Source organism: Brachypodium distachyon, chromosome 2, assembly GCF_000005505.3.
Source record: "Brachypodium distachyon strain Bd21 chromosome 2, Brachypodium_distachyon_v3.0, whole genome shotgun sequence".
Taxonomy (NCBI): Eukaryota; Viridiplantae; Streptophyta; class Magnoliopsida; order Poales; family Poaceae; genus Brachypodium; species Brachypodium distachyon.
Genome location: NC_016132.3, coordinates 24,722,087 through 24,748,132, shown reverse-complemented (window position 1 = coordinate 24,748,132; position 26,046 = coordinate 24,722,087). Strand labels below are relative to the sequence as shown.

Genomic DNA, 26,046 nt, shown 5'->3' with positions numbered 1-26,046 from the left:
TCACGATCGAACCATCTCCGCGCAAACCCTAACACGACCCACACCCACCCCGCCCGCCTCCACGCACACAGCCTCAAGATCTTGATCCAACTATCTAGAGGGCATTGTGGTTCCTATATATATAAACCTGCCAACACGAACCAACACCCACCCTGCGCCGCCGCCATCACTAACCTCTTGTGGCGCCCTCCTCCCAAACACTAACACGACCCGACACCCACCCCATGCGCTGCCACACAATAACAAGCTCTTGCGGCACCCACCTCCTTTCCCTCTCCTCCTTCCTTGCGTGTTCCATACGAATCTTCTTCTCCCGGTAAGCTTATCATTGTCTCCGGCGACGGATTTCAAGTTTCTTATTCCCTCGGTTTTCTCCAAATCATGGTGTGAAGATGGATTTTGTTTAAACCAGGGATGTTGGAGGGAGACGCATATCTGGTGACGGCTGGGGCTTTGACTAGAGTCAATCCGCCGCATGCGGCAATCATGTCACAACCTTGCGCTGACGGGAGGAAGATGGACTGGAGATATAGCGACATCGTACAGTAAATAATGTTTACCTTATTTTGAACTTCTGTGATTAGGAGTTTTCCTTCCATGAGTCGCAAGAATATTTTAAGATAATAGTTGTGTTAAGTGATTGTGAGCATTGGTAAAAAAAAAAGTGATTGTGAGCTATTGAATTGCTTCTGCTAGTATACCATCGTTCTACCTTTCTCATGGGTGCACAAGAAAAAATCTGTCCTCGTGACTGGAGACAGTTTTGGGTGGGGTGTGGTCAAGGTGGATACACGGCCACACCGGGACAGGAACGTGTATAAGGACTAGCCAATATTGGTTTTCTTTCCTAGCTTGCCGCCCATGCATAATCTCAAGATAAGGTGATTAGTTTTTGGTAGATAAGAAATTAATTTATAAAAATATATGTCTCAAATTCTGGACAAATATATGGAATTGGTATAAGGATCTCTCTATCCTGATCTGCATAATCTCATATTAATTGTCTAAATAATATCGAATTTGAAAAAGAAGGAAATATTTTAATTAATAAGACAGCACGCATTGCATCATACTCCTTCCATATATAGTAGTTCAAAATTTGAGGCACGTGTCTTTATAAATTAAAAATCGTCTTAATTATATCTCCATTGCCATTTAACACAAATATTGGTCTTCCATAAATGGAAGGAGACACAACCTTGACTGCAGTACACGATAATAACTTGCATGATGTGCATACCATAAGCTAGTACTCCTGCTGAATAATGACTTGCCTAAAAAGACACAAATAGATAAGCCGACGGACAAGCCGACTGACGAAATAACAGAAATTAAAGATACACGATCGATCTCGCTGTCCATGCATGCATGCAGGGAGACGAAGACTCCGACTCGGACTCACGACTTAGTACTCAGGATAGATGGATAGTTCTTCTTTCTTCTTCAGTAGGGTGGTGGGCCGAAGAAGCCATCGCCAGGGAGGAAGAAGCCGCCATCCGGGCCTAATTCCGGCAGCGGAAGGTACATGGTCCCCGGGAACGGAGAAAGCTGGCCCATTCCCGGCGGTGGCGGAAGGTCCATGGTCTCCAGGAACGGTGGAATCTGGCCCATCCCCACCGGAGGTGGTGGAGGAATCTGGCCCATTCCCGGAGGCGGCAGAGGACGAATCTGGCCCATGAGATACAACTGCTGCATCATCTCCTCCATCGCCGCCGCTCCGCCATTGTTGTTGCCGACGGAAGAACCGCCGACCTCGTAGACACTGTTAGCGAATCCACCATTGTTGTTGCCGCCGGAAGAACCGCTGACCTCATATATGTTGTTAGCGAATCCGCCATTGTTGTTGCCGCCAGAAGAACCGCCGACCTCATAGACGCTGTTAGCGAATCTGCGTGGCCTGGGCATGGGTATGGCGAGAGGCGGAGGAGCAGGAGCAGCAGCAACGGCCATGGCGCGCGCGGCGGCAAGGGTCTCCCAGAGCATGGCGGTGGTGTGGAGGTCGACGGCGTGCTTCACCTCCAGTACTGCCACCTGGAGCGCTCCCTCTTCATCTCCTCCTCCGCGCGCTCCTTGCGGCGCTTCTCCTCCTCCATCATCGCCCTTAGCTCTTCATACACCTTGTTCAGCTCCACCAGCGCCTCCGCCGCTGGAGCTGAAGACGAACCTCGTCCACCGCCGGTGGCCGCCGGAGCCGAAGAAGACGAACCAGCTCCTCCGCCGCCGGCAGCAGCAGGAGCAGTGTTGGCATTGTTGTTGTTGGCGAAGAAGGTGGCGATGAGGCGGTTGATGACGGCATCAACGGAAGGGCTGCCGAAGGAGAAAGCCTTGCCGCCGGGCGAGAAGATGACGGCAGCGAGCTCCACGCCGCAGAGGACGGAGAGCGAGCTCGCCTTTTTAAAAAGCCCAAAACGGCGCTTCGAGAAAGTCACCTGGCGGGCCTGCTGGTTTTCGATTCGCTTCGTCTCGATCTTTTGCCAGCCCAGGTTCGGCCTGCGACGCGGCGGCATTGTTAAAAAAAAATTCTCACTTGATTTCCTCTCGAGCTAGGCTAGCTACTTCCTTTCCTTCGGTGCTGCTTTGCGTGTTTTGGCCTCCTTGTTATAGGCACTGCAGTGGGGTAGGCGTCATTGGGGTAGGCGTTAATGACGCATTAACTGCGTGATATTTTCGAGGATCTTCTGGTTTATCGGATCACCGTCCGTTCGTGTATCCGACGGTCGATCTGAGATACGCAGGATCCAAAAGATCGCAAAACATATTAATGCCTATTTATGTGTCCAGATTCGTATCTGTATATATGGACGTATACGTATATATGATATGTAAGGTCATTATGAGCTTCCGCTTGGGCTGGCGTAAATGCTTGCGTATGCGTGGTTAATATATTCTGGCACGCGGTATTAGCTAGCTATAGTAACAAGGTAATTCCCAAACCGGCCTGTGACTAATAACACACGTGCGAGGATTAACTGCCATTAGCCCATCGGCAGCTCGCAGCGACCACTCGTATATATCATACGTAGTTACGTATGTATACGTATCTAGAGTACGTATATTCTAGACACATACGTAGATTGTTTGTAACTTTTTGGATCCTAGATATATATACCATGTTGGAATAATCTTGCCTAATAAAAAATAAATTAAGTACATGGAATAGCTAGTACAGGGGTGGCTAATCAGCGGAGCTCCGCCAGATCCCGTACCGGCGGACGAGTTGAGACCAGCTTCCCGCGCTCGTTCCCGCGTCGTTTCCCCAGTGCTTTCTTCCATGCTCGTGCTCGGCCGCGTGATGGGCCTTCTGCTAGAGCCCAACGACCACAGGTTCAGCCTTTTCCTCTTTTCCCGTTTTTCCTTTTTCTATTTCAGAAAAGTGCTGCTGCTGGGCTTTTTTTCTCACCTTTTCCCTTTCTGGGAGAGTGGTTTTAGGGAATTAAACGAGTGGGAAATAGCACTTTCAATCAAAAAGACTGGGCGCTTTCAATCAAGAAGAATAGACGCTTTCAATCAAAAAGACTAGGTGCTTTTAATCATAATGATATTTACAAAATCACATTGGAAAGGTTTATATGCCAAATTTTTATGTCTTCCCTGACAGATATTCAAACTTTTTTGAGAACTGACATAGAACTTCCAGATTTATAAGGGCAAACCCTGCTGTTTTGAGAGAGAAACAAACAGACACATCGCAAAGTATTTGATGGTTTCTACCGAAAAGAAATAAAAATCTGACATATGAAAAAGGGATCCGCATGTGTTTTGCCATGAATCATAAGCTATGTTAACCCATATCAGTAATAAAATTTTGCAATGTCTAGGAACTGAATGTGCTATCTCCGACCCTTTAGTTTCTCAAAAGGTTTGACTTCATAAAAAATAATTGTTCAGTAAAATAATTGTCATAAAAAACAGTATGGAAAAAAATGAATTGAAATAAGTGTATGTAAACATCGAAGTTCCCATTTACAAAAAAAAAATACCTTGTAATCAAAAGGAACATTGTGCAGGGGTGTAATCAAGAGAACAAAAAAGAACGAAGAGTTAGCCAATTTTGTAAAGGAAAACCTTTGAAAATGAATTGCTAAATAGAATACACAAAAAAAAGGAGGCATGTGAGACTTACATGCTTAGACAGGATTTCCTTTGTTTCTGGCATCAAACACTCATTACATGGATGCACAATCAGGTAATATGTTCGCATTTCCCGTAATGCCTTTGCCTTTTCCTGCCAGAAGGAAAAGGAGAGTTCTAACGAGTATTTGAACTGGCTGCAGTTCCACCGTAGTTTGCGGAAGAAAACCGAGTCTATCCCAGCTGCCCTATACTTTTTGTTTAATTGAATATGTTGTAAGCAATTAAGAAGAAAAAATTGAACTTACTGGCTCAAAACATAAAATAGTATCTCCATCATGGCTTTGGATAAGTTTCAAGACAAAAATACCGCTATCAGCCCTGTAAACAAAATAAAAGGATAAAAAATAATAACAAAAGTTAGAAGATTTTTATACACAGAGAAATGACCGGATTAAAAAAACTGAACACCCAAACGAATGGATAATTACTCTTTTATTGAGTATGAAACACTGCGGAACTTTGTGTCCATGTCAAAAACATTGACTTGAGCTCTTGGGTTGGCTATGCTAAAAGCGTTCTTGAAGTTCCTAACAACCGTGTTTGCTTCGTCACAAATGAGATCAATCTTGTTATTTGGGTGCAAAATCTCAAAGACCTTTTTCCTGAAGTTTGCAACCATGAGATACCAAAAGCCATATGTAGACAGTGGTAGTAGTATCTGTTTCGGAACAAGTCATAATAAAAGAACAAAACATGCTTTAATGACGCAGCCAACAATGTAAAACTATAACAAAGCTGTGTATATTTTTGATAATATGTACCATATCAATGCCGCCAAGTCGATACCCCGTCATACGTTCAGTCAGATGTATGGACAATGCAGCTGGATTTTCAAAAGCCTTCTGGAACAAAGCCTGAGTATTGATATTGAAGAAAAAGAAATTGAGAAATTTGTTAAGACACTATAAAGGTTTATCAGTAACGGTCGAAAAACAACATCAGTAACGGTCAGAACTGTCGTTGCTAACTTCGTGTTACTGATGATGGGTATCATCAGTAACGGTTGCTACGACCGTTACTGATGTGCCATCATAAGTAACGGTCGCAGTGACCGTTACTGATGTATATATATGTATATATACATCAGTGGCGGGCGGGATGACACGACCGTTACTGATGATAGCGACCGACACTGATACATTTTCGGCATTTAAAAAAATAATTAAAACCACAGAAAATACACGGGAAATACATAGAATTGTATATAAAGCACAGCACATAAAAATACATATAAAGCCACATCACAGCACAACACAGCACATTATTTAAACCATACAAATGTATATAAAGCCGCATCATTTAAAGCATATAAAGAATACAAAAGTATCTCACTTCACGATATTGATTACAAAGTGTCAAAATTTCATAGAAACATATAAAGAATACAAATGTATCTCATTTCAAGCTAGTTCCTAATGTTGTGGGTGAATCCTAGACACCACTTGTTCCACGCTTTCGTAGAAGTCCCCACTAGGCTTGATGACCTCATTGTTGATGAGATGGGCGAACTCCCTTTGAATGTTATACACGACCCATTTAGGTCGGTGTCTCATTGTCATTCGGGGCCGCCAGTACTTTTCCATCGCCGCGACTGACCCCTTCCACTCAGGCTGGAACATGCTGGCATTCTCCATAAGGATGTGACAGCAGTAGTAGCCACAGAACACACTGCCTGGCGGCTGTTGCTGGCAAGGGAACCTGTGGTTGTGGTGAGGCTCGTCTTTATAGCCTTTACGAGCTAGTTTTCCCCTGGTCGCCACTTTCCAAACAGTGTTAATGAGTGATTTGGTGGTTTTCCAGAACCTACCTCGAACACCCTCGGAAGTAGTGAATTGAAGTAGTACACCACGGACCAAGACAAACAAATGAGTAGTGTGACCCAATGGTCTCTGTTTTCAAAAGAAACAAATTTTAGTATCTAAGGGTGTATAAGAAAGACTGAATTAGAAAAAACAGACGGTTCCATATATAAAATTGAACTTACTCCAAATTAAGAAAGAAGAGGATAAAGTCGTGGTCCGCGTATTTCTCGAGACATACCACCAAGTATTTAGATGCAAAGGTTCTTGAGGCATCCTTTTCTGGCTCAAGACCGATGTCACCGTAGTTGAACATCGCGGGGTCTAGAATGGCTACTTTTTTACCTTCATTCGCCGCAGTTCTCTTATTTGGTAGGTAGACCACAGCCTTAAGAGGTTGATATCAAGGTTTTGGCGGTTGAAGAGGTGGAACAGTTTGTTGAACTCCACACCAAAGGTGATAGCACGTTCCTGAATATTCCCGGTTTCTTGGTCAAAGAAGCCATAGTCTTTCTTGGTCAAAGAACCACTGGCCTTGAAGGGGGTTCTTCATGAGAATGTCAGGCCTATTGTCCTCCCAGACTCCAGTTATATCAGGCACATAGTGCATCTCATCTTGAGTGACATTGGAGAACTCCTTGATGGTCTTGCCGCCGCGCCCCTCTTTTTATGCCTCCTCTTATTGTCCCATGGCTTCTGCTCCTCTGCCTTGTACTTGTCATCGATCTTGCGGCCACCCATGGACTCAGCGGCACCCAAGAGAGAGAAGGTAGGAGGGACGCTTCCAACCTGTGCCGACCCTGTGGTCTGGCTATTTTTGAGCTGTGCAGGCATCGACATTGCCCACTCTTCATCTCCGCCGGCATCGACAGGAGGAAGTATCCTAGGGGAAAGGCCCAGCAGCGAATGAGAAGTACCTTTGTGGGCGGAGGGAGATGGAGTCATAGAGGACCGGCGCTGGTTGTAGAGAGATACCAAGCTCCTAGGCCACATAATGCGGTAGTTTGGACAACCGCCTAGGATATCCATGCCTTCCTCCAAAGGTAGCGGGATAGCATAATCCCGATGCTCCTCGACGACGGAGTCCACCATCACACTCACTTGTGCGTCGTTCATAAGAATGCCGTGCACCAGTGGCGGTGATTGTCTGGGCATCAGGCGGCCAATGGAGCCTACAGGCTTCCCAGGCTTGTCAACGTGGATACAGCACTTCACCGGTGCCTGCGCGTAATAAGAAGAAGGCATATGTGTGTAAGATCTTTATTCATGAAGGTAAGGAGTGAAAAAGAGTTTGACAAGTATGCTTACAAGGATGTTGTCGCTCGGACCCGGATCGTTATCCCGGATGCCCTCGCTTGGGTCCGGTTGGCTAGCGGGGGGATTGTCCATGCTAGGAGCCGGGCTGTAACCTAGGGTGTAGGTGTCTTCGTCGTCCGTACGTGTGTCGGAGGCGGCGCTGCTCTTCAACGGGGTGCTCTTTCGCGGGAGAAGAGGAGGAAGGAGGTTCCTCAAACCTTCCACTCCTCCCCCGAGTATGGCATCAAGGGCGGGGTGGTCTTTGGCCAATGCCGACACCAAATGATGGATGGCTTGCACTGCATATTCCCGCGACACCTCTTGAGACACGATAGATGCCTGCTCTCGCGCCTCCGCCTTAGCTTGTTCTATTATTTCAGCAGAAGCGGAGAACTTTTTCTAGACCCTGCTTCGCTTCGGAGCAGGCGGCAAATAATCATCCCAGCAGGCCCCTTCGCCTTCCCCTAGAACACGGCTCGTGTGCTTCACCTTATGCAAGCTGGCGGTCACAGCCGTTGATCGCATATGATTGCCAAGCAGAGACGTGGTAAGCAAGTTTCGTGACAAACATGCAACCGTCTCTTCTGATACATTGGTCGTCTCCCTGCCGTACCAATAATTCTCCAGCCACGTTGCGAATGTTTTATTGTGCTCCCAGTGGATCCAGACTTCTCCTCTTTTCAAGTTTTCATTTCACAGCTGTTTCATGTGCATTTCCTGATAAGGCCGGCAGCAATCGACAGTTTGCAACACAACCGAATGTGCTCTTTCAAAGTCAGCTTCCCTTCCTCTTCCATAGACATTAAGGTATGTATGTCCAAGGCCACCTTCGCCATCGAGCTTGTCCTTGTGCCGTGATTCAGGAACACCTATTGATTTCTGGTCGGCCAACCAATCCGTGCAGAACTCGATGCACTCTTCTGCCCTAAAGCCTTCCACGATGCTACCTTCCGGACGTGATCTGTTACGAACATAGCGCTTTAGAACCCCGTTGTATCGTTCAGGACCATACATGTTATGCAGGAACGAGGGCCCTAGGGACAAGATCTCATCGCATATGTGGATCATTAGATGGACCATGATATCAAAGAATGATGGAGGGAAGAACATCTCGAGCTCGCACAGAATCTGTATCATACTATCCTTCAGTATCTGGGATCGTCTAACGGTGATTGACTTCTGCGAGATGCTGTCAAAGAAGTCCGAAAGCTTCATAATTGTCTCCCTTACGTGCGGCTCCATGATACCTCTGATTGCGACTGAAAGTAACTGAGTGAGTATGACATGGTTGTCGTGAGATTTCATGCCAGATAGCTTGTGACTCTTCATGACAACTAGATGCTTGATGCTCGATGAGTAGTTTGATGGGACTTTAATGCCCTGCAGGCACTGGCGCATCCTATGCAACTCATCTTTGTATAGGTTGTAACATGCAAGACGACACCGCGTGGTCACCATCATGAAACCATTCTTGTCGGCTGCCGACACTTGATCTTTGCCCCACAACTCTTTTCTGATAGACATGAGTTCCAGGTCCTTCCGTGCATTGGGTCCATCTTTCGTCTTCTCTGAAATGTTCATCAGCAACCCCAGCACGGTGTCGCATACATTTTTCTCCACGTGCATGACATCTATGATGTGGCGGCATTCTAAATGTGCCCAGTACTCCAGGTCCCAGAATACGGACCTCCTTTTCCACACGACGCCTTCAGGTTCCTTATATTTCTCCGCAGCAATCTTTCTGAGGACAACTTCAAGATCGTTCACAATTTCGAGGATTTGCGTACCAGACTTCTCCTTCGGCCCTGTCCCGTGCTCCGTCTTCCCATTGAACCTTTCCTTGTCATCACTCCAAGGGTCTTTAGCATCCAACCACTTTCCATGGCCCATGTAAACAATTTTGGATGAAACGGGCAACTTCTCTGATGTCGTGTTTTCCCCGCACTTTGTACAGGCCTTGTAGCTATGTGTCACCTGGCATGAAGTATTTCCATTCGCGGGGTAGTCATGCACGCAGCTCAGAAGCGCTGCTCTCATCGTGAAGTACTCCCTCCTGTCTGCGTCTCAAACCACTCTGCCAGGGTTCTAAAGTTGCTTCAGCTCATCCTTCACTAGCTGCAGATACACATTTAGGTCAACTCCCGGCTGCTTTGGACCCTGTATGAGCATGCACATGTGGATGTACTTTCTCTTCATGATTAACCATGGAGGAAGGTTGTAGACAAACAAGATCACTGGCCATGTGATGTGCTTGTTGTTCAAGTTTCCGAAAGAATTTATCCCGTCAGTGCTGAGACCGAGCCTCAGGTTTCTAGGCTCTGCCGTGAAATCAGGAAATGCCGTGTCGAAGTTCCTCCACTGAGTCCCATCGGCAAGGTGTCTTAGGACCCCGGCTTCCTCCACATGGTAGTGCCCGTCAGCATCGAATGCAGCCAGCGCCAGATCGTGATAGACGAGATACCTCGCGTCCTTAACGTTCTGCATCCAACGTTCAACTCGGCCGCCTACCGTAAGATACCAGACAGTCTTTGCCAGCCTGCCCTTCATCACTTCTTCCCCATCGTCTTCGCCAGCTCTGGCGTTTTTCTTCTTGTATCTCGATGCACCGCATATGTGACAGCTCTCATGGTTCTCGTACTCTCCAATGTATATACCATGCAGTCGTTTGGACATGAATGATGTTTCACGCAATCTAATCCAAGCGGGCATGTAATCTTCTTCGCCTCGTATGTGCTCTTGGGTAACTTGTTTGGCTGTGAAAAAACCGAAGCAAGGTAACTCAACAAGTCCATGAAGCCCTTTTCTGACCAGCATGATGCTGCCTTCAGCCTCAAAAGTTCGAGCGTCACTTAGCACGTTGTTTTCTTCGCCAGCTCCATCATACAAGGGTGTGTTTGCGTCCTCCAGCAACTTTTTGAACTGAGCAGACTCTGCCTCATCTTCGGGGTCCTCCTGCTGCTCCCGTAGGTACGGGTCATCTAGCATTTCGGCAATCCTGCCACGTGGAGCTCCTTCACCTTCCACATTAGTCTCCTCATCGACCCTTGTTTCTTCCTCGGAATCATTCGCCAGATCATACCGCAGGATATCATCATCTTCGCTACCGCTACCGACATCAACCGCATCCTCCCCGTGACATCAGGTAAACACCCAAAAAAATCTACCCATCCTCTCATCATCCGCCTATCTAGCTTAGCTATTTCGCTTCCCAAAGCACCATCTCTTCTATTTCTAGTGATTCATTCGTCCAGGTTTATTTTGCTTGTCAACATGAAACTACCCGAGGTTCAGCAAATGCTAACTCACTGTTCAGTCATTCACAAATTACTGTTTGCTCTATTGCAACCATAAAAATTGAATCTAAAAATAATAGAAAATCCAAACCACAAAACAGTTATGGCTATAATTTCTAATGTTACTAGTTCCAACAGAATCACTTATCGCTGGGATAAAAAGAACTTGTTGCTGGATGCTGCTAGTCCCAGCATGCAAAAAAATTAGTTATCTGAAACCAACAGAGAAGTCACTTGCAGTTTGATTCCAGGTAAACAACAGAGCCTAAACTGAAACATAAGCACTTGCAACAGCAGTAAACTTAGAATAGACAATTTATTCAGAGTTCACTGACGCCACAGGAAAAACACACACAAGAATCACAACAAAAACACACAGGGTAAGAAATTTGTATCATTCTACACCAAACATCCGGAGTCATGTATCGTAACTGAAAACTATTGTAATTTGTGTTGGAACTTTCGCACTCATTCTACCGGAGTTTCGCATTCTACCCAAAAAAACACTCATGTTGTATCATCCCGATTTATTCAGATGTCAGTCATATCATAGGTGAAAGGAGTGTAAAACCGAGTGTATGTAAAACACCAGTGACGCAGTAGCTATTGAAAAAGGGAAGGTTCCCAGTACTTGACCTTGGAATGACCGGGCCGGAGAAAATCCGGCGAGGAGAAGCTCCGCGAATCCAGAAACCTAGAACCCCCCCGACGTGATGATGAGGACTCGGTCCGCTCTTGGAATCGCGGAGTCAGCAGCCACCCACGCCGGCGACTCGCCTGAACGATTGAAAAAATCCCCAACGCCGCCTCCCACCAGTGCCACCGATAAAACCTCACGGATGGAAGAAGGCAGCCTCCGTCCACAGCGCCGAGGATTTGGAAGACCTGTGGAGAGAATCTGCGATGGAAGAGAGCGGCGGAGTTGAGGAGGCGAGGAGGAACAAGGCAGCTGCGGAGTCGATGGGGGATGAAGCCGATACGAATTTTTTTGAGAAAAAGGGAAAAGGGGAAGCCTACCTTCACAGCGTCGAGGATTTGGACGACCTGTGGAGAGAATCTGCCATGGAAGAGAGCGACGGAGTTGAAGAATCTGCCATGGAAGAGAGCGGCGGAGTTGAGGAGGCGAGGATGAACGAGGCAGCTGCGGAGTCGATGGGGAAAGAAGCCGATACAAAAAAATTTGAAAAAAAGGAAAAAGGGGAAGGGGGGAAGAGACACGGCTCGCGCCCCGGGGGGAGGGAGATATTTCGGAAACGAGACAGAAAAGGAAACGGCACGGAAGAGAGATGATGTGGGTGTGGGTGGCCCGATCTTTCGATGAGATTAATAACTCTCGATTTGTGTAAGAGGTGACGTTAACGATCCGACTACGGCCTAGGAGGCAGCGCCTTAGCTATCGATACACCAACTCCAGAGGGTTATTGATCACGCGGGAGCACGATCAACCTGACCACGAAGGTCTTTATTCCTGCAAGCAATCGAAGAACAAGCAAGAACAAGATAAATAGCGGATGCAATCTAAAATTGTGAGTATACTATATCAAACCAATGTCTCAACGAGACGATAAGTTGGGGTTCCGAAAGCGGTAAAATAGGTGGTCTAACCGACACACGCGATTACACGAAGTAGTAGCGATGGCTAACTTTTAACTAAACAAAACCCAAGGCTCCTTAGGGGGGCTCATGGGGTATATAAAGGAGGAGGAAGAGATATTTTCGTCCACCTTGAGTAAGGAGGCCGAAATCCAACTCTATCTCTAACTTTCCTAACAAACTACAACTCTTTAGGAAACAGAAAAACAGATCCGTTCGCTTGTTTTGTCCGCCACGGTCAGCACGAGTCGAATCTCTTGATGGGGCCAGATCCGTTCGAAAGGTCTTGTAATTACCTTTCCAACAAGTACTTGTTTGCTTGATTTGGACTCCGTATGCGGCCTGAGTGATTAAAACAAATTCGGATCTCCTGACAGCTCGGACCCGAATCGGATTCAACTTTAATTCGTGATATCTTTCTCTAACAAGCTCCGAATCATGTGCCGTTTGATTTGTTGGAAAGTAGACTTGATAGGCTTCACTTTGAATCTCCCTTTGCAGGCTATCACACTTCATCTTCACTTTGGACTTGTAAAGTTCAATAAGATGCCTACATAATAACATTACACAAGATAGTAGCTCCGCCTCTTTGCAAGTAACATATTGAAAACATTTTGTAATTGAATTCACCTGATTATAATTATTAGATACACCAACAATTAGGGTTCTAATGATCGTATCCATGCATATCATCCTCCCTTTCTTGAAAGGAAAGCCGTCCTCGGCGTCGTTTATGCTGAAAATATGCTAACAAAATAGACAAAGTGTGTGCATGGTATATGTATATGTCATCAATTTTAACTCCACTCCCATGCTGCACATTCGATGTTTCACATAAATAAAACTCATAATAGTGCAAAAGATTAATAGTCATATTCCAACGGCAAGCATCACATTTTAATTTGTAATTCTCATCAGTAAACCATCCTAATGTAGGTGAACAATAATTCAAAATTCCCAAATGGCGAGCTACAATATGCGTCAATGTGCAATCATGCCACAAGTTATTTGTCATACAACTATCACCAATATTAGAGGTCATATCAAAATGATTAAGCATACGCAAAATATTGTTGTCTCTCAAATCAAGAAAGTTATCAGAAGCACTGCAAATCTGATGCACCAAAAATTTATTGTTCACATCATGCTCTCTAATTAATTGAATAGTCTATCCATAAGCACTAGCAGAAGATTTTGAAATTGTTAACTCGAAAACTTTGTCCATTGTATGTGACAAATATATAAGTGCATCAAGTTTAATAGAACACAAAGAATTAATAGGCAGAACCATAGCAAACACTTCTTCATGTTTAATTAATTCAACGCAACATAAATCAAATTTAATCATCGCATCACAAGTCTCTTCATAATCAGTAGGTAAATCCTCACATAAATCATTATCATTTGAATCAATGTGTGTGCTCAAATCAGCAAGTAAATCAACAATTTTACAAGGGTCGGCATGTTCATCAGATATCTCATTTATTCCAACACTCGTTATATTTAGTTCATCAACAAAATCTTTTGTATCGTTACCTTGTGGGCTCGACTCATTTGTAGTGGACCTTCGTTGTAATTTCAGCTCAACTTCACGAGCAAGATTAAGCAAACACAATATGAAGTCGTACATTCCGGCGGTGTGTTTTGGCAAAAGGCACAAAATGAAAATAAAGGTGTACTCGGGCAAATTTCCCCTCAACCCAAACGAGAGCCTGCGAGCTTGCCCGTCGGAATTTCCGAAACCAATCCCGTCATTGCGAACTGCCGCCGCGCGACGGCACGGAGGCGGCACGCGGCTGCCGGCCACCATGTCCTCCTCTCTCGCGCTCCCGCTCCGACCCCGGCGCGCACTCCCCACCCCGTCCCTTCGCCTCGCCCCCAAGCACCCGTCTCTTCGCGCCCACCAGTGCCGCCTCCTCGTCCGCACGCCCAAGCGTGCGCTCCCCGCGACTCGCCGCCTCCTCCTCGCCCCTAGGGCTTCCCTGTCAGCCACATCCCCCGGCGAGCCGGCGCGTGAGGGTAGCGCGGTGGCACGGAAGGCGGGCGGGTACCGGAACAGGTTCCTGGACCTGGCGCGACTCGGGGCGGTGGCAGAGGGCGTGGCGGAGACGTTCTTCCGCAGCGAGATCCGGCGGCGGCTGGCCGTGACGGCCGTGCTCATCGTGCTCAGCCGCGTTGGCTACTTCGTCCCGCTCCCCGGGTTCGACCGCCGCCTCATCCCCGACTCTTATCTCAGCTTCGCCCCGCTCCCTGCAGGTCTCGTCCCCCTAAATATCCGTTCGCTACATGTCGTGATTTGGAGTTTTAGCAAACTACTCCGTACTTCAAGATTGTAATTTGGAATGCGCTTTCCTCTGTGCAGATGACCTCGTTGATTTTTCATCTGAACTGAAGCTGTCATTTTTCCAGTTGGGAATCAGTCACCAGATATCAGCGTCTATTGTAATGCAGGTTTGATATTCTTATCCTTTGTCCTGTCACGTGCTTCTATTTTCCGTTGGCAAAACTTGGATGCTTTTTTGGGAATGAAGGAGACCAGAACACCTCCTAGCCCATATTCCTCCACTTACAGAAAACCAGAATTCTAGCAAGCATCCAATGATAAAAAATATCCACAACTGAGGGGACATACACATATATTCCCCCCCCCCTCCCCCCCTGTGCTGTCGAGGATCACTAGAAATGAAATGTTTTTCAATTAATCATTTATTCATTTTATTCTTTATACATGATCCATTTTTAGATTCTATCGATTTCCCTAAGGAGCTCCTTAAGTATGACCATGTAACAACAAAAATCACTCAAAGTCTACCTGGATAACTTCAGAGCGTCTTTAGACTAACCCATTATTATTACAATATCTGTTTTAGGTTCTTTGCCATGTTCTTCCATCACTTGAAAAGATCCGCAAGGAAGGATTAGACGGGCATGAGAAGATCAAAGGCTATATGTGTGTTTAGTTGTCTATTTTTAACAGTGAGATTGAATTCTTTTGGTAACTGTTTCATTTTCTGCAAGCCATTTCATCTAGTTTGAGTCCCTTCATTTTGATGTTTAGATGGTGGCTGTCATTGGGTTTTGCAATTGTGGCTGCTTGTACTGTGTCATGCTATTCTCTACAGTATTCGATATATGCTGCAAGTTACAGGTAAATTTCCGGGTTTTTTTGGATTCTATACTATATTCTTACTTTGATTTTTCAAACCAACTTCTTCACCATTTTCCACGTCGCCCGTTCCCTTGGTTTTCGCTTTAAGATTAGAGTAGAGCCAGTACAAATTTACGCAGTGACCAGAGTTTTCATCGAACTAGATGATGCCCCGCACGTTGTTGCGGAAATTTTTAATTAACATACGTGAGCCCACATCGTTGAGAACATACATGAGTGAAAAGTAGCAACCAAAGAGTATCCAATGAAAATGTATAATGGAATTGTATGATAGAATCAAAGTAGCAACCAAAGAGTATCCAGTGAAAATGTATAATGGAATTGTGTGATAGATTATAGATTCTTCACTTAGTGGAAATAGCTTGATGAAAAGTAGCATGCATGCATGTACAAAAAATATGAGTTTTCCACTAAATAGGTGTGAACAAATTAATGGTCTGATGATGTGGCATGCTTGCATGTTGAGAGAAATCAAGTAGTGGGTTTCTCCTACTTAGATATAGAAGATTTATCATTTAGAATGCCATGTCATGACCCATTTATAGAGGGGCCAACATTGTTCGTAGTCCTAATTTGCTTGAAATGGTCGGATCATCTTTTAATTTGAGTTGCTCTATTTATTTTACTTTCATCTGTCTCAGGGTTAAGCATGTCGTATTAACAAGCTTTCTACTGGTACTGGGTGCAATGTCAACAACATGGATCTGTGACACCATATCTGAATCTGGATTTGGTAGTACTCTTATCCCATCTAATTTTTGTTTTTAGCATCATCTGTTGCATGCATTGACTATTTTGTGTTAAAATTTGTTGTACTAAGAAATATTCTGTCTTATATATGCTGTACTGAAACTTGAATGGTTGCTCAGAAGAGTCTCTTTTGAGTCACTTTTTTCATAGGACTAGTGTAGTATATGCTTATGCATCATATCTGTAAGTTGTAATTGCTTGATTGTTGTTTTTGTATGAATGATATATTTTTCTTCTGCATGATTTTGGACTTTTGGCACCAAATAAACTGACCTTGTAAGGGCAAGTCTTTATGTTTCACGCGCAACAGCAGTAACAGGTTAAGTGTGGCAAGCTGGCAGCTACAGTCAGCACGTAAGGAGGCCCTGCGGCCATTCATGGTACCAAGCGTCCAGCGGAATAGTGGCAAAACCTAGTGGTTATCTTAGGCTGTTATCCTTGAGATAAACATGTTCTAGGTGGACAACAATAGTTGTGTTGTCATTCCATCTGTAATTAGATTTGCTTGCTAGGTAGCCCCCCCCCCCCACCCCCACCCCCACCCAAACCCCTATTTAGGGGTGAGAAGACCTGCAAGTTGGATGTATAATAATAATGAATTAGTCTCAGTCCTCAAATCGCTCTCCCTAATCTAGTCCCTCTCTGCCCTAGGCCCTAGCAGGAGCCTTCTCCATTAGTTGTCGTTATTCGAACCGTCACAGTTGGTTTCCTTTGTAGAATGTCTAGATGTGGTATTTGGTGCCCTAAGGGCATCTCCAACAATCCGCCTGATCCTATCAATGATGTGGATGTGACAAGAAGAGGAAAGAGAAGAAACAATTTCTCCCTAGAGAAACTGGTACTACATGCATACCAAAGACCAATAAACAACTAACACCGTTGTTGGAGAATGGGTTGTTACTTCCATCATGTTTTTTTGGGACCAACCATAATAAAATAGGAATACTAGTCTTAGGGTGTGTTTGGTTGGTGCCAAATCTAGCCCTACCAAATGTGGGCAAGAATTGGCTTGCCAATTTTTTGGCCAACAATTTGACAACTCTCACTTTGCCAACTATTTGGCAAGAATATGAGTGAGAAGTAGTACTTCACATTGGCAACCAAATTTTTGGCAACAAACCAAACAAGAGCCAAAAAATCATTGGTTGCCAATTATTTGGCATGGCTAGTGTTGGCTCCCAACCAAACACACCCTTAGTAACAAGGTGAAGAAACTATTTGTTGGAGAGGTCGTTACTTTGTCTATTCTCTCTCCTCTTAGCAACAAGCTTTGTAATGTATTGTTGGGGATGCTAGGTTGACGAGCAACATGGAACAGCAATTAGCCTAGTTATTAATAATTGAGATGGGACTATTATACTCTTTTCATTGGGTTTGGTGGAAGCAGGAAAATCTAGGATGACGAGCAATATGGAACTGAGAGAGCAACTGGTTTGGGTCCGAACTAATGTGACTTCTGGTTCTGTGGCTCTTGAGAACAATAAGATAGGAATTTAAAACTGTGGCTTCTGTCGGGTTCTACTTCACCTTTCATCTGCTAATTACAAACTGTGTGATGAGTAGGATTTTGGTGTATATGAAAAAATCATTTCTGCAATTGTTTGTGTCGAATGACCTGGTGAGGTAAAACTTTACCATGTTTATTGGCACGTGTATTGTTCTTGGCTAGCACTTGCATGCTTACTGCTGCTTGTGTGTTTCGCCGTCCAGGGCATGGCTCATCTTTGATTATCTGTGTGGGAATATTGACTGGTTACACAGATACACTGCACAAGATGCTAACTCAATTTTCAGGTAATGTATCTTAACTTTAGTTTGTCAAGTCATTAGTTTCTTTTATATATTTTAGAATTGGCAATTCTGCGGTTGGTAAATTTGTCAATAGTGATTTGCATAAGGTTGCTTATTTGTTATCGCGTCCTTCCTTACCTGCTTATTTGGGGACCGCCCTTCATGCTTGCAATGAAAAGTCATGGTTGAAATGCTGGATTCTTAAATCTTAACCTTCCTTGGAAGATCAGTTTATCATTACGTTCTGTCAATTTTACTGGAATAAGCAAAAAATAATATCCTTGAAGTTATCTTTGGCGTCTTTTAGTTAATTAAGACTGGGTAAATCTTGCATTGAAACTTGCAATTAAATTCTAGGAAAGTGTCAGTATCTTTACTAACTACGCCATCAGATCTACTGGAGCTCTGTCTCTCGAGCTGAACATAAAGATAATTCCATGCATCATAGTTCCACCCAGCATCATGTGCGCGACTGGGCTGTGATCAGTTAGCGCCCATTTAATCTTGACCTGTTTTATCATGCATGGTGCTTGTCTATTGCCTGCGTTAATTTATGTAGTAAAATAACTGTCAACTAGTTTTATTAGATGGATCGAATAGTCTTTGAGAGAGAAAAGGGACCAAAGGTGTATCTAAATTTTCTCTGTGTTGTGCTGTATATATGCAGGCAAGTGACACGCTTACGGTTCTGCTTCATATTGTTTCTCTTATGTGAACTTACCTTTCGAAGCAGGAAACATGTACAAGTGTTGGCCCTACATCTTGGGAGTAGCTGGAATTTTTATGATGGTTACCATGGGGGCGGTGCTGGTGACTGAAGGATGTAGGAAGATAAAGCTTCAGTACTATGGATTTAAATTGGCTTCTGGGGCAAGGTAATAATCTAGTTTGATTCTGCATTCATTGTTTGTTGCAACATAACTTTTATTTACATGAATATTTTGTTCCTTCAACTTCACAAAAAAATGACATATAAAAATAACTGCAAAACATGTTACACACAAGCTAGAAGTGCTTACCTGTTAGTTCTTTCTTATGCTTCGCTTAACATTGTATTTCTCTGAAGAAATGCACTAGTACTCTTGTTTCATCTTTGCAAAAATTATCAGGTCACACTAGAACATTATCTGCACAAGATGGAGTGGTTAACTGTTAGTGCTTTCTTATGCTTTGCCTAAACATTGTATTTAACTATTTATAGAAAAGTGTTGCATTACTTGCATCATATGCTGCTGTTTCTTATGTTGTGTAGGATACTATGCATTTAGCTCATGAATACTCCCTCCGTTCCATAATTCTTGTCGAAATATTACAAGTATCTAGACGCTTTTTAGGAATAGATACATCCATTTTTAAGCAAATTTGAGACAAGAATTATGGAACGGAGGTAGTACCTTTTTATACTGCCATCTTTCATCATGTATTTGGCTAGGCAACACTTAATTTGTAGAAAGAAAGGTTGTGCTAGAGCCAGACAATGAACTTTAAAGTATATGGTACATTTTTTTTGCCTTAATCGTGAGTGCAGTGTTTTGGCTCCCTGGATGAACAGTAATAACTGTTTTAACTCCACCATGGTATGTCATGATGAGATGGTTGAATGCATTTTGACCCAACAGAAATTACTTGGTAGTTACGATCATATTTTCATCCAATGCAAAATTTGCAAATATTAGTTTGCATTTTCTAAAAGCCTTCTATTTCTCTTCCATTTCATTCTTCTTTTGTAGGAATGAAAATTCTCCTGCTACAGAGGTTGAGCCATACATCCCCTTCAATATAAACCCAACAGGGATGCAGCCTTTGCTTACAACCTCGTACCTACTTGCTTTTCCAAGCATTATGGCCAGGTAATCCATCGTGTGCGGGTGTGTTTGTGTTCACTTTTCATATGATGATTTGGAATTTTCCTGCAGCATTTTTGGTTCGCCATTTTGGGGAAACTTGAAGGAAATTTTGAATCCAAGGACTTCAGTTGGAGGTAGTCCTTGGGTTTATTATTTGACCTATGCATTTTTGGTATTCGTCTTCAACATTTTTGACATTGTAAGTTTATTCTTCAGACCTCTGTTTTAATCAATTTTAATTTTTAAATAGCGTACACAATTAGTGAGCAGCCAGCCCCAACCACCCTGCCTTGAACTGCAATTGTGGAAAGTAGCCTTGAAAGTGGCCTAACCATTAAAAACAATAGAAAAATTTATGTGACGTTGAATTATAGAGAATGCACACAAATAAAAAGTGAGTTCTAAATTTATCATACTATTCCGTCCCATATTAAGTGACTCAAATTTGTCCAAATATAGATGTATCTATGCCTAAAAAGTGTCTAGATACATGCAATAGAAAATCACTTAATATGGGACGGAGGGAGTATATTTTTCGTATAGGAAGGGTTTCATTAACTGGCTTGAACTTTGAAATGATGGAAGGGACTAAGTACTAACATTAAAAAAGAACCTGCTAACACTGTAACCTACAATGCACCACACAGAAATGAGCAATGACATGTAAGTGCGTAAAACAGTGTCTGTACTTATTTTATCCAAGAAATAAGTCCATTTTACCCCCCTGAAAATATCGCAAAGTCCAAAAAACACCCTGAACTCTGAAACCGGGTATTTAACCCCCCCTAAACTTTCAAAACCGTGCACCCGACCCCCCTCTGCCTGTTTGAAGCTGTTTTGCTATGTTGAAGGGTGGTTTCGACCCAGCATCTTCCTCCTCTCCTTCCTCTTCTCTCTCTTGAGCCACCCTCTCGCGCACCGCTCTGCTCCTCCTCTGGCGCCGCCTCTGCTATTGCCTTTCACGCAGCCCCCTCTGCTCCTCCCTCTCGCTCACCCCCTCTGCTCCCCCTCTCAAGGAAGATCTGCCACGAGCTGCTGGAGGCGGCGCCGGCCTGGAGGCGGGTCTTGACGGCGTCGATCGGGAGCAGCGCCATGTAGGTCAAGGCCCTCGCTGTGGCGCCCACGCAGGCCCTGATGGCCGCGCACGCGAGTGGGTTTGGCACCTGTGCCTCCGCCTGCGCGGAGTTGCAGGGATGGAGAGTGAGGAGAAGGAGACGGTGGCTTGGGAGGAAGAGGCAGGCGTGTGGTCGAGGAGCGAGGTCAGGTCGACGGAAAGGGAGGGGAAGTCCTGGGAGCAGCCGCCGGAGGAAGGGAGCGCGAGGTCGGCTTGGACGATGGCATCTCCAGTCGCCACCGGTACCGGCGCCGCCCACGTGCTGAGAATAAGAGAGGAGTCAGGCTCGGGGAGGGGGATACATGGACGACTTGTGCCAGCGTGGCAGTCAACGGGTCAAACCCACCTTCAACACAGCAAAACAGCCAAATACAAGGCAGAGGGGGCTCGGGTGCCTGGTTTTGAAAGTTCAGGGGGCTAAAATGCCCGGTTTTAGAGTTCAGGGTGTATTTTGGACTTATTTCTTTGTCCAATTCCACTTCCATAAAATACAAGACTGCAAAAGTGTTCCTTTCCTTTTGTCCCCCATAAAGACCTAGATAACACTTGAGGGTTTGGTACCTTAAATTTTCTCACTGTGCATGCACCATGAAGGTAGTAGACCTCAGGTTGCGCATAAACAAACCGGAACCTAAACCAAAATTTGGGTGTTTCCGGTTTTCGGTTTCGGTTACAGTTCACAAAACAACTAACCATAGTTCAGTTAAACCAAACAAAACCGAAAAATCATATGGCCTAGTGTCATAACAGGCTTGGTTTGGGCACGCACCTGTCTCATTAAAAACGCGAGCCTGTAGCATTCACAAACGCACCACTAGGGGTGGGCATATTAGCCGAGAACCAAAATACTGAACCGAATAAACCGGAACCGAAACTGTTTAAACCGAAACCGAGAATTTCGGTACATAATTCGGTTACCATTCTTAGAAAACCGAACTTTATTCGGTCTATTCGGGTCTGACCCTTGGTTACCCGAATTAACCGAAGGAACCGAACTATATACATGGAAATAGAAAGAAGAAGAAAAGGCAATTCCAATCCAGCCCCGTGACTGGGGAGGTCGATCTCCTCGTGTCCTCCCGTCCCGTGCCGTCCCGTTCTCCTATCTCTCTCTTGTAGCCCAATAGCCCAGGTGGGAACCAAATCGACTGTCTATTTGATCGATCTCCTGAGTCTCCTGAGACCTACCCGCCAAGCTCATGTGCGCTGCGACGTCTCTGATTCGATCCAATCCTGACTCCAACAACCGCGGCCGACAGACCTCACCTCCCTTTTCTCTCCTCTCTGGCCCTCCACTCCCACTCCGGCCGTGCGGTGGCAGCGATGCTGCAGGGCTGTAGCCTTTCAGTCTGGTGGCTGGATTCCATACTCCGGCGGCGGCCTTTGTTCGTAGGGGGCAGCAGCGCTTCCATCACGGCCGGCGCCGGCTTGTACGACGGGGTGACGGTTATTTCGGTCAAAAAACCGAACCGAACCGAAAGTTTCGGTTCTTAAAAAATTCGGTTCCTCCTTTCCTCAAGAACCGGTCGATTAGTATTTTTGAATAACCGAATTTCCTAAATACCTGAGGAACCGAATAGTTCGGTTGAACCGAATGCCCAGGCCTCCGCACCACGGCTCCTTTTGAAGACATCTGTTCCGTGCTGCTTGTTACCTCTGATCGATGTGGGACTTTAATGTTTGCTTGCCTGTGTATAGTGTACCGTGACTCCGCGCTACCACGGGCGCCGAGCGCGCGGGCCTAGCTATTCGGAACCTGGCACAAACATTCAGGCCATATGGACTTAAGGTGGCCCATAACAGTTTTCTACGTACAGTTCAGTCGCGGGTAGGCAGCCGGTGTCGTGGATCGAACACCGACACAACAGGACTAGATCAGAGCAGAGAGGTGAGAGGAAACGTGGCACCTCATGGAAACAACCAAACCAAAATTGCTTCAATGGAGTACCATGGATCAATTAATTGTGCATTTTGTACCGGATGCGGGACGTGACTGCTACACAGAGTCTGGAGTCGGTGCATCGTGCTTTCAGTAGAGTAGCAGTATGCCTAATACTTATAATCAGTTTCTGACTCTGTACGTGTAGTGGCCGGAGCATGGAGAAGGAACAAAATATATTTTTTATTTTGGCTGGTCTTGAAATAAGATGCATCGTTTATTTTGCATGATACAAGTATAATACACACTAATATTTGATTATCTTTCAGTAGTTCAATTAGACTAAACTGAAAATGGAAGCATGTGCACCGAAAAATTTGCGTGCCGCTAAAAAATTCGTGTCAACTTTGGCTGATTTGGTTATTACCGAGACAAACGGAAATCAAATGGCTATTAAGTTATAACAACTGTATTTTTATACAAAACCGTATTTAGCGAAGTATACAAACCATATAAACCGAACCGAGAAACCAAACGCACACCCTGAAGTAGACCTACCCTATACCTTAATAGCGTTCGCTATCAAGGTCAGGAAGGCTACTATTTAGAGCATTGACTTTAATCATAAGACGGTACTTCTGTGCTTTCTGTCTAGAGTTTAATCATGAAGTGTCGCTTACTTTTACCACTATATGTCATTTTGTTTTGAAATATTGCTTGTTCTTCTGAACTGTTCTACACTGCAAGTTTTGCTTGTCAATTCTTTCATCTACCTATATTATACATATCTTTTTTATATGTAACCTAACATTGCATCAAAAGAAAATCATTCATCTTATTGTATTATTCCTAGTCCATTTGAATTTTAAAATTTACCTTTGATTCCAATGATGCTATTCTTTCTATGATTTACCTGAGGACCACATACTTTTAGTTGTTGTGTGCCTCATTTCTCATAGGAGATCAATATCTTGAAGCAAATGCTTAGTGCATGCAAAGATTGAGTATTAGTGCATTTTGTTTCTCAGGACAAACTTGTGCCCTGATGTTTTATTACTGTTATTTGATTGTTGTATTTATACTCTGATTATGAAACCAAATACCACATGTGAAAATGAGTATGATGTCAAACATGACAGCAACTTATGATCTTCACTCTTATAATTTGATAGTGGGAGTGTGTCCTTACCAATTTATCATTCATTCGGATTTTGGAACATGACATCCTTTTTCATTTATGATTGTGATGCACACTTATGTTTGCACATGCGCTGTCAAAACACACCTTAATCTAGAAACTGTTCACTGCAGGCCAACTTACCAAAAGAGATATCTGACTACTTGAATAAGATGAGTGCCAGAGTACCAAAGATAAAGCCTGGAAGAGCAACAGTAGATTATCTTACAAAGATACAAACATCGACACGTTTTTGGGGTAGGTTCACATAGGGGTGCAACATGCTGACCCTCAGGGTACCCTTTGACCCTCCTTAGTTCAAACAAATGAACTAGTTTTCTAAAAAGATGTGTCATTTTGAATTTTAGTTCATTTGGTTGAACTGAAGAGGGTCAATGGGTACCCTGAGGGTCACAATTTTGCAGGTCTAGGTTCACATGGTGAAAATTTTGTTTGATTTTACCTCCTGCACATTTGTCATTTTGTTTATTATCTACCTCTTGTGTTCAGGAGGTCTACTGCTGAGCTTGCTGGCAACTTCCTCGTTGTTACTTGACAGATATCTCAGACAAGTAAATGAGGGGTTTTCTATAGGTTTCACATCGGTCTTGATTATTGTGAGTACATCTCAAGCATATTCTTCACCATAATTTGACATCACAACAAAAAATTGGTTGTCTAATTGCAACTTTATGCTGACTTCATCCGCTATTTTGGCTAACATTGACCTTCTAGATGTAGTGATGCCAAATCAGATCTAGATGCCTGGATCTAAATTCTTCTTTCTTTCCTTTTTTGCGAGAAGCCTGGATCTAAATTCTAAAGGACTTCCAATTACAAGTGGATTAAACTTGCCCAAGTGCTTATACGGATTTCAGTTATAGTTTTACAATTCTAGTGATGGCATGCTGTGTGTTCTATTTTTCATGCTCCTCTCTCATTAAGTTCGAAATAAAATACTTAAATGGACGTGCTGCTTTTTGGAGAATGGGCTTAATTCCGTTGAGTCCATCAATAATTTATTGATGTTTCATCTTCTAGAAATTGGAAAACTTTTGCAGTATCCTAGAGCTAATTTTCGGGAAACAGCAAATTGCTTGACTACTGAATAACTGCCAGTTTCATCAGATGTCACTGGAAGATTCCCACTTCATCGATACCACTCACTTTCTAAACTTCGTCAGTGTTTGGCACCATCATTAATGGTTGTTACTGTTAGCATCCTTTGTTGAAGTGTAAATGTGTCTTATTTTTAAACCTACTCCCTAGTATGCCATGGGTCGACATGGATGGCCCTTGAGTGATATATAAGCAATTGCGCTACTTCGACTTACTATTGGGCGTTACATACTAATTTTGGTGTTGACTTAATGTGAGATCTACATCACTACATATATTTAGGATGATGAAATTATAACATAATGATCATTCAGGTGGGCTCAATTATTGAACTGAGAAGGTCCTATCAAGCATATAATGTGATGCCAGCACTAAGCAAAGTTTTGAAGAGATATGGTGCTTAAGGTTATGTAAGCACATATGGTGGTCATCATGGTGCGATCCAGGAGGTACTTTTTTTTGTTGCTTTACTTTACCGTATTCCAAGTTAATCCTAGTTTCTAGACAAGGAGCATTCTTTGGAAAAAAAATCAGGGGTTACAGGCTTGCCGCTGTAAACCCGTCTCTGTGTTGCAGACCTTTTGAGTGAATATTGTTCTCAACAGCTCGTAGTACCTCACAAGCTGCTGTGGGGCTTGGATTGGAATGACTGGGAATTGGTTATGGATCGGTCTTTCAAGGACATAACTTAAGACGAAGGGTCAATGAAGGTATCCAACTATTCTTAGTACAGCGAGGATGAAGGAGCTGAGCCGTTGTGCTTTTGGTTGATAGCTTGACATACCGGGGACAAAAATAATTGGATGCAAGGTTTATCCTGTTGTATAGGTTGGCGATAATCAAATTGATAGACTGCTAACTGGAAGTTAGATTTATACTGACTGGTTTTTTGAAGGCTAGATGCCTAGATGCGGAGGCGCATTGGACGATCTCTGAAAGCCCGACAAAGATCGGATAGATTTGTATTACAGAGTATATTTTTGTATGAGGACAAATTAGTTAAATTTGCAGTTCATTATTCAATCATACGAAGCTGACGAAGAGGGTCCGCACTTCAATACGGAACAACAAATATATTCCTAATG

At 44.0% G+C, this 26,046-nt stretch overlaps 3 protein-coding genes across 5 annotated transcripts; 1 reads left to right on the top strand and 2 right to left on the bottom strand.

Moving 5' to 3' along the window:
- Positions 1–154: 154 nt before the first annotated feature.
- On the top strand, positions 155–25,984 carry LOC100829901 (preprotein translocase subunit SCY2, chloroplastic). 3 transcript variants are annotated; one of them, XM_003568471.4, is made up of 15 exons: positions 155–316; positions 413–545; positions 13,698–14,371; positions 14,478–14,566; positions 14,986–15,065; positions 15,174–15,263; positions 15,926–16,017; positions 17,745–17,828; positions 18,559–18,700; positions 19,556–19,675; positions 19,742–19,871; positions 23,977–24,100; positions 24,353–24,459; positions 25,276–25,410; positions 25,567–25,984. In XM_003568471.4, the coding sequence occupies exons 2-14, from the start codon at positions 415–417 to the stop codon at positions 25,363–25,365; spliced, it is 1,953 nt and encodes a 650-aa protein (XP_003568519.2). In that variant the 5' UTR covers positions 155–316; positions 413–414; the 3' UTR covers positions 25,366–25,410; positions 25,567–25,984. The 3 variants fall into 3 exon arrangements, with proteins under 3 accessions (XP_003568519.2, XP_014755286.1, XP_014755285.1); XM_014899800.2 differs by lacking the exons at positions 155–316; positions 413–545 and having other exon boundaries at positions 13,806–14,371; positions 18,556–18,700; positions 25,538–25,984; XM_014899799.2 differs by lacking the exons at positions 155–316; positions 413–545 and having other exon boundaries at positions 13,807–14,371; positions 18,556–18,700.
- Positions 1,444–2,507, bottom strand: LOC100827263 (MADS-box protein JOINTLESS-like). Its single transcript, NM_001317867.1, has 2 exons — positions 2,017–2,507; positions 1,444–1,897 (listed from the first exon to the last, which is right to left on the bottom strand). The coding sequence occupies exons 1-2, from the start codon at positions 2,505–2,507 to the stop codon at positions 1,444–1,446; spliced, it is 945 nt and encodes a 314-aa protein (NP_001304796.1).
- LOC104582672 lies at positions 3,683–4,985 on the bottom strand. The gene is made up of 4 exons (XM_010233122.2): positions 4,896–4,985; positions 4,563–4,792; positions 4,380–4,452; positions 3,683–4,225 (listed from the first exon to the last, which is right to left on the bottom strand). The coding sequence occupies exons 1-4, from the start codon at positions 4,926–4,928 to the stop codon at positions 4,082–4,084; spliced, it is 480 nt and encodes a 159-aa protein (XP_010231424.1). The 5' UTR covers positions 4,929–4,985; the 3' UTR covers positions 3,683–4,081.
- Positions 25,985–26,046: the final 62 nt, after the last annotated feature.